The sequence below is a fragment of the Colobus angolensis genome, unplaced genomic scaffold (assembly GCF_000951035.1).
Source record: "Colobus angolensis palliatus isolate OR3802 unplaced genomic scaffold, Cang.pa_1.0 Scaffold40, whole genome shotgun sequence".
NCBI lineage: Eukaryota > Metazoa > Chordata > Mammalia > Primates > Cercopithecidae > Colobus > Colobus angolensis.
The window spans coordinates 5,983,958-5,992,131 of record NW_012117377.1 but is presented as its reverse complement, the minus strand read 5'-3'; the positions used below and the strand labels follow the sequence as shown (position 1 = coordinate 5,992,131).

The window sequence follows — 8,174 nt, the reverse complement described above, 5'->3', positions numbered from 1 at the left end:
TAGATTGTGAAAATGGGTCACATTTTTTAAACGTGCATTTAGTATCTTCTTAAGTGACTAGAATGTTTGCACATTTTCCATTCGAGTGATTTAAGGCATTCTAATAATTTCATGAGCTCCGATCACAATTGACATTAAAGATGCCAGCTATGATACATATTTAGAATCTACACACTACATAATCACAATAAAAAATACACACAAGAAATTCTCAGTTCATATAATTTATTGCAGTTAGCACACAGTTTAAAAATTCACCAACACACCAATAGTACAAAACTAAACAGCATTATAAGTTATTCCCCCCTCAGGAAAATAAAACATACTATGATTGTCAAAGCTAGATGTCAGTCTAAGTTTTAGAACAAAGGAAGAATGTGAAACTAAGAAAAGGAAAAAGCAATCACTCACAATGACCACAAAAAGAAAATCCAAAAGAAAGTCCGTTTTCTCACAGACATTGATTGTCTTCTCTAAATTAATAAAAATTATTTTAACATAAACTGTATTTAAAAAAAACTAGAAACTCTTCAAGTAACTAAAGATAATGCTCCAAGGCCATTTTCACAGCTTTTTTTTGTTTGTTTGTTTGCTTTAAATGCCATTACAGCCAAATTAACACACATTTAACCAAATATTTCCAAAACAGTCCAGCAACACACAATGGAGTTTTCCATTCAGTATCTTAAGCACAAAAATAGGCTATGTTTACAGTAGTTAAGGCGATCAAATTTTAAACAAAAGCAATTAAAAAAAAAAAAAGGGAAAAACAGCAAACGTTTTCCATGCTACTCCCATAGACCTTATTTGTAAGTGCAAGACAGGAAAACAAACACTGTGCAAAATGCTTTTGCCTTGCGTGCTGGTCATTAAAACCACACGTCAGGCTGCAGCCTCTGCTGCCGCAATCCACATAGTCTACTAAGCCCCTTCCCCGTGTCAATCAAGGCAGTCCAGTCCTTTCAGCCTGGGGCTTTTTCAGTCCATAGAATCTTTTCATGAGTTGGGGGTGGAGGGTGGTGGTGGGGGGTGGAGAGTAAGGGAGGGAGGGTAAGGAAGAAGGGGAGAAAAAGAAAAAGGGAGCAAACAAAAAAAAAAAAAAAAAGAGAGAGAATGACCTATTGTCAACTTGTGCAGTAGTTATTCTAAAAATGCTCAACTGGGTAAATGTGTACACCTAAACTCTGAGCTGGCATGGGTTTTGTGCAATTAGAAGTTTGTTATAAATGCACACTGCACATGCAAATCTTTAAGCCGTTTGTAAACATTTATATTTTCCTTGTTATGTAGCGAAGTTATCAATTTGCAGCTTAAGTTTTTATTCAGCTTAACAGTTTCAACTTAAAGACAGTGGGAAAGTCAATTTAAATTATATAAAATAAAAATAAAAACAGTGCATTTACGTTCTTCATAACACCAGTTTTTTTTCCAAACGGTGCTATTTTTCTAAGGAAATTAAATAATTTTAAACTCACTCGTTAAAGTTATACAATGCAAACAAAGACAAAAAATATATTGAAACTCATGCATTTCTGTAGCGTTAATATTTACTTTTCAAGACTCAACTAAGAGCATCAACACAACCTGTCAAGTTCTTTGACACCCCCCCAGCCCATGTAATCAATTACAGTATACAATAACAGTAATTCACATTTTTTAAACACACAGTTCAACACTGCTGAAGCTGCAATATCCTTTTTCATCCCAAGCAAACCTTCACAAGACAGTGTCCCAGTGATCCCAGTGTACTTTCAGCATTTCTCTCACTGGGAACCGTCAGAAAACCAGAAGTTGCCACAGAAAGTTTTAAGTCAACTGCTTGTTTAAAAATAGATAATCCAGCATTTCAGAAATTTTCCATTTGGGTCTAAAAGCATTCAGGTTTCCAACAGCCAGAAAAAATTCATGCAATTTGAGACATATAAAGAGGCTAATAAAACTGGAGGGAATTTCTACTGAAAAAAAAAAAAAATTGTTGGGGGAAAAAAAGAGCTCAAAAGACAATGCAGTGTTGACAAAATGAAGCCATATGAAAGCATTTTGTGATAGGACGATTCGTTTAAAAGGTTCTTATTGGCTTACTTCCCCTAACCCCTCAAAGGAAAAACACCTCTCTATTCTGACTTGCTCTAAAGTTTCTTTTATCAGAATGCTAAATTAGTGAGATTCTCATGCTATTCTAAAGTGCAAAAACAAGTTAATATCCCAACTTTTTATTTCCAGGAAACAAGACTGCTTTTAGACCGTACCACAACTATATAGAGATCTATTTATATATATGTATATATATATATATTATTTATATATATATAAAATTATTTCCAAAGTTCTTGAGAGCTATCTTCTAAGGTCCAGTCTCTGACAGTAGGCAAGCTCAATGCTTCGCTTTTGACCGACAAGGAGTTCACCAACTCACAGTGGAACTTGCGAATGTGTCTGTACAGGTCCCCGGACTGCGTGAACCTGCGCTCGCACCACTTGCAGGCATGCGGCTTCTCGCGGGTGTGCACCACGGCGTGGCGGCTCAGGTTGTGCGAGTACTGGAAGCTCTTGCCGCACTGGGTGCATGTGTAGGGCTTCTCCCCCGAGTGAGTCCTCTCGTGGCGCTTGAGGGTGTACATGCAAGAGAAAGTCTTCCCACACAGCGAGCACGTGGGCACGTTGACATCGGCGGCGGGCTTGCTGCGGATGCTGTCCTGCTCGCGGAAGTGTGTGCTCAGGTGGATCTGCAGGATGTGCGGGCTGGGGAAGACCTTGTTGCACAGGGGGCACATGAAGATCTGGCCCGCGGGGCTCAGGATATTGGAGACGTAGGGGAGCAGACTGCTCTCCATGGCCCCCTCCACCTGGACGCGCTCGCTCTCTGGGGTCATCATCTCATCATCGCTGGCTTTGTCCTCCCGGTCCAGCTCCCTCAAGACCGAGTCCTCCCTCAGAGGAGCCAGATGGGCCGGCTCATACTGTACCCTGTTGTTAGTGCTCACACTTTCTTTCACAGTGCTATGTTCCATGTCATAGTCATTAGTGCCAACATCACTGTCATCACAGGAAGCCTCTTTCTCCACCTTCACCTGCACCAGGTTGCTTCTCAGCACGTCCTGTGAAGAGAAATAAGAGCTGTTCAGATTTTCAACTCCTGAAAGGCTGGACTTGACAGACAGGTCCAGCACACAGTCAACATCTGCCGAATCCCTCACGGAGGTGACAGACCTCTGGGACAAAGACTCTGTTGAGCTGCAGGGGCTGGCTACTGTTTTTCCAGCTGCTGTGGCGTGTGGCTCTGCCTCTCCGCCAGCCTGGGGGATGCCTGCTGAGTCTGAGGGCAATCGCATCCACATGTTCCCAGGCTCGGCCGCCAAGTCCCTTTTGCTGGGCAGGATGTTCAATTTTTCATCTTCTCCTTCATCTTCATCACTGGGCAAATCGCCTGCCATGTGGCTGCTGCCATCGGAGAGACTCTCGACTTTGTCCGAACAACTTGAAGCATCTTCTTCCTTTTTGGTGCTGTCTGCCTCCGTGGTGGCTTTCTCTTTCAGCTTCTTTTTGCAGACTTTGACAATGTCATACATGTGGAGATAACTGGCAGCTGCCAGCACGTCTTCAATGGGCAAGTCTTTGAACTGGAGTTTCCCTTCATACATGAATTCAAGCAGGAGAGCGAAAGCGGGGGCTGTAACAATGTCGCTGTTCAGATGAACAATGTCTCTTTTGTCCAGCTGGTCCTTGTAAAAGAGGTGGAAATACATGCTGCACGAAGCCAGTACAGCTCGGTGCGCTCGGAACTGGGCATCTCCCACCAGAACAGTGCAGTCACAAAGAAAACCCTGGTGCCTCTGCTCGCTCAGACACTGCAGCAAATGTCTACTATGGTCTGGAAACTCCATACTGTCTTCATAACCTGGGGAGAGAGGAATTTCTCATTAGAGCCTGGTCAGGAACAACTTTTCAGTGCTCTAGTCCCCATATAAAAAAATTAATTCCGCTTTGGCCGCCGTGGTACATGTCCCTGAATTTCAATCAGGCTTATGACCCAGCACTACCAAATCACACGGACGAGACCTAAACGCGAGAAGGAAAGCGTGCACTTTCTCAACTCCTTACCCCCGCCGGACAGCCTCCGACGCATCTCCATCTTCCCTGAACCCAGCTTTCAAAGCCTCCCTTTAACTACAGTCTCTCACTAAGAATAAGAATTTAGATCTCTTTCAGAAGAAATTTAACTAACTCTACTTATCAAATGATGTCCTACAAAACCTACAAAATAGCTTTACTTTCAAAGGAAACAACTCATATAATAAACAAAGAAAGTCCCAAACATATCCTGGAACATACAAGAAAACTTGCTCAGCCATCCTTTTCATTACTTTTGCTACTTGACTGTACTTAGAAAGTACAGTTGAAACACACACACACATTTGGCTGATGCAAGAAAAAAAAATGAAATTGCATAATTAGTCCAGAAATTAGCAAACAACTTACTTTTAAAGTCAGAGTGGTACAACAAAAGCCCTGTGTATAAAAACAGATGTTAATGCCTTCAGATTTGCAGGTACAGCACACATGTGCGAGATCAGGAGCTGCACCAGCAGATGGAAAAGATCATCTTTACTATGAACAAATCCAAAGATTTTTCAAAATGAACTGAGAAAAAAATTGTTATATTTCTTCGTAGAAACTGTACTTTTAGAATATTAGGAACCAGAGGGGCTTTATTTAACTCTGAAAATTCTCATCTCAACTTTGATCCGTTACAAGGCAAAATGAGTTTCCTATTAAAATTAATTCTAACTTTTAAAAATAAAGGCATATAATGCTTAAATAAAACTCAAAAGCTTTACAGGTTCAACCTTTTTTTTTTAAAAAGCCTTTTTAGAAAAAAAGAAACTTTCTTCCCCCCCTTGGTTCTGCCTTACCTCAGCCAACAGAAAATACTTTGTTTCAATATAATTTGATATATTTTTGTTTTCCCACTAGCTTCTATTCTTGCAAATATTCATCATTGCCCTGGTTTTCTGATGAGGGAGAGTGAAATGGACGGAGGGGAGAGGCAAAGATGTACAAAGGGTCAGAATTCAACTGCAGTGGGTCAACTCCTGAAAAAGAAAGACCCGACTTCCCCTTTCCTGTGACCAGAAGCAAGGCTCCACACCACCCATCTCAGCAAGTGCATTTTGGGAATAGATACACTTAATTTAATATTCAGAAATTACTTCCCTTCTTATTCTTCTACACTTTGCCCAAGACAGACTAAAACTTTATCCTAACCCCAAATACATTCTGCAAGATGCCACTGCTAGAATAAACGAAGATTTACAATACAATCACTTTAAGTGCCCCACAGCTAACATCAATCCTAATCCTTGAGAAGGCTAAAAATAAAGATTGGAGGGCAGCTCACAAGGTAGCCGTGATCAAATTAGGAGGCTGAGAGGACAGAGAGGGACGAAGAAGGAAGCTTATAAACATCTGATCCAGCTGACTGTGGCCATATGGCAGCTGCTGCCCAGATAAAGAGATTAAGAATAGAGGAGTGCGATTACAGCTGTCTGGCCAATTCAGGCAGCTCAAATCTACAAGTTCTAAATTAGTCGCTAACACAAAAACTCCTGCAAATAATTATTGTTATGCTGAAATAAAAGATCTCTTAAATATATATTTGAAAGAGAAGTGAGGAAACCAGTCAAACTATTCTCCTGGGGACAAAAGTTTTTTTTTCTTCTTCTTCTTAAAAACCTTCAGTTTCAAAAGCACTACAGCTGTATGTTTCAGCAGTGCTGCTCAATGTTTTGAAGAATAAAGTTTCACAGTGGAATTAATTACACAACAATCTAGCTTCTTAACTAGAATAATCTTCTCATATAAGTTTGAATGCTGGATTCCAGACAGTTTAGTATTTCCCCACCACCACCATCCCAGTCAAATCTAAATAGCAATGAACAACAAAAAAGCATTTTAATCCAACGTGATTTCCAAAAGCAGTATTTTAAAGCCTTTCTTAACATTTCAAAACTTGACATATTTCTGTGTATTAAAGTTATTTACTCGCTCAAGTAAAAGGGATAAAAAATTAAAACTAAACAAGCTCAAGACTTTCAACTCCAGTAAGATGTTCATTTAATACTCAATTTCATATATTATTCCTAAACTGGGTTAGAAAAGTAATGTGATTTTTAAAATTAAATAAACAAAACACCAAAACAGAAATATGCTCAATCTAATCTCTTGCTACTCCTACCTTTAGGACACATAAACCTGATTAAGTCCTTTCCTCTGAGTCCTGCTGGCTCCAGGTCTGTTACATCGGTGGAAAAAAAGCAGACTAAGAGAGACAGATGCAAAGTGGAGATGATGTTAGAGAGGAATGAGATACCTTCTCCACCACAGATCCGCACACACTAACTCCCTGTCTGTGTGTTAGAATAAAAGGCTGAGGGATGGCAGGCTGTCAGCTGCTCTGACATCATGTTCAGATGGAAATGCTACCTCCAGCTGTGCTCCTTTTAATGCCATATGCTACTCCTCTACACTCCTGCCACCAGCTTTTTCTTAGGAGAACTTTTCTCTTCTGTTAGTATAAACAAAATACTTCAAAGTCTTCCTTTTTTTCCAAACTTTCTAACAGAAGAAATGGAAAAACTCAGCATATGGAGTTCTACTGTATTTATGGAATAGCAACACTTCTGTCTTAAGTTGGTGGACTGGCTTACATACTGACAGCACACTCAAGCCACGGTGCTATTCAGGAAATCCAGATACACTTTTATTTAACTCCAACGTTTAGCTTCTAAGGCAGTTTAGGGATATTTTTAAACCAACCCATTTGACATCTCCAGTCCCATTTCAACATTATTACCGCACTTTTTTTTCTGCTGAGATAATGGTATACATGTCTCAAATGTTGGCAGACTTCTTCAGAACCATTACTTTGGACTGGTTCACTTTATTATTTCACTCTTATTTACTTACTTATCTACAACTACCTTCTCAGAAAAATTTCTTACCCTGCCACAGTCAATGCAAATTTCAATTCTCAGTACCAACAAACTGAAACTGCACTTTCTGAAATCCTGGAAAGTACTTCAGTTCAACGAGACCAATTAATAAACTGATACAACCTGCTACAGTCACTTAAAATGAATGCTGCACCTGCATATCTGATCTTTCTGCTCAGAAAAAGCAGAACCTTGCCTTCCCCTTGATCTGCGTCCATTAACAATCTTTTTTTGTGGTGGGGGGGTCACTCTGTAATGTTTAATGATCACAAGAAAATCTTTGTGTGGGGGGAAGCCAGGTCTAGTTAGTTTGAGAACTTTTCAGCCAGAGTTTGTGGGTCTTTTCTAAAAGCTGATGAAACTGTAACGCGACCCGGGCTGGGCTGACCGGTGCCGGGCAGGGTGCTGCGACATCTCTGAATGTCAAATACATCTCCTCAGACTCTTGGGAGGGCGAGGGGTAGAAAAGGAACTGGGGCCTGAGGCGTCAGCTTCCCAGCCCTGGTGATAACCACTTCGTTCCCATTAGAAAGCCGTGGCGGAGAGTTAAATAGTAACAAAACCCGACGACTCTGTCCTGTCCTCCTCGCTTTCCCAAAGTCACAAACCTAACTTTCTCCAACTTCGCGGTGAGTGACATAATTATGAACGCTTAGTCCAGGAGACATCCTTGGGCGATCAGTTTCTTCCCAGCCACACCACCTATTCTCCACAAATGCCCTCGCCCCATTCCAATATATCAGACATTAATCACCCCATTTACCCAGTGGGGTAGGGGGTGAGTGACAGTTTAATGAGTCCCAAGCACCGCAATGGGCCAGCGACTCCCACTCCACAAATCAACCCCTTCACGTCTCGCTACCGCGGATCCACAGAGATTTTGTGAGGTTGGGGTTTTGTTTTTCAGAGAGGTGGGGGCGGGGATGCCGAGTGGGGAAGCAATGCAAATCTTTACGTAGTTCGCCGTGCATAAAACACACGGGGAAAGAGGAAGGTTAAAACCACAGGGAAGGAGGTGGAGGGCGTAGAGCCGGTGCAGCAGGAAAACACCTTCGATAACAGAGGAGAAAACAGACCCGGGTCACGGCAACAACAAAAGAAAAGTCGTAAGAAGCAGCCAGCGGGAGGAGGGTGGTTGCTACCGCTTCCCCGACGCCGCGACGCGCGAGCCCCCGGGGCCTC

At 41.6% G+C, this 8,174-nt stretch overlaps 1 protein-coding gene across 3 annotated transcripts; it reads right to left on the bottom strand.

The window, feature by feature from the left end:
- Positions 1-208: 208 nt before the first annotated feature.
- On the bottom strand, positions 209-6,421 carry ZBTB18 (zinc finger and BTB domain containing 18). 3 transcript variants are annotated; one of them, XM_011955710.1, is made up of 3 exons: positions 6,236-6,315; positions 4,480-4,509; positions 209-3,898 (listed from the first exon to the last, which is right to left on the bottom strand). In XM_011955710.1, exons 1-3 carry the CDS (start codon positions 6,246-6,248, stop codon positions 2,316-2,318), a joined length of 1,626 nt encoding a protein of 541 aa, XP_011811100.1. In that variant the 5' UTR covers positions 6,249-6,315; the 3' UTR covers positions 209-2,315. The 3 variants fall into 3 exon arrangements, with proteins under 3 accessions (XP_011811100.1, XP_011811101.1, XP_011811102.1); XM_011955711.1 differs by lacking the exon at positions 4,480-4,509 and having other exon boundaries at positions 6,236-6,421; XM_011955712.1 differs by lacking the exons at positions 4,480-4,509; positions 6,236-6,315 and adding an exon at positions 6,371-6,391.
- Between the last annotated feature and the right edge of the window lie 1,753 nt (positions 6,422-8,174).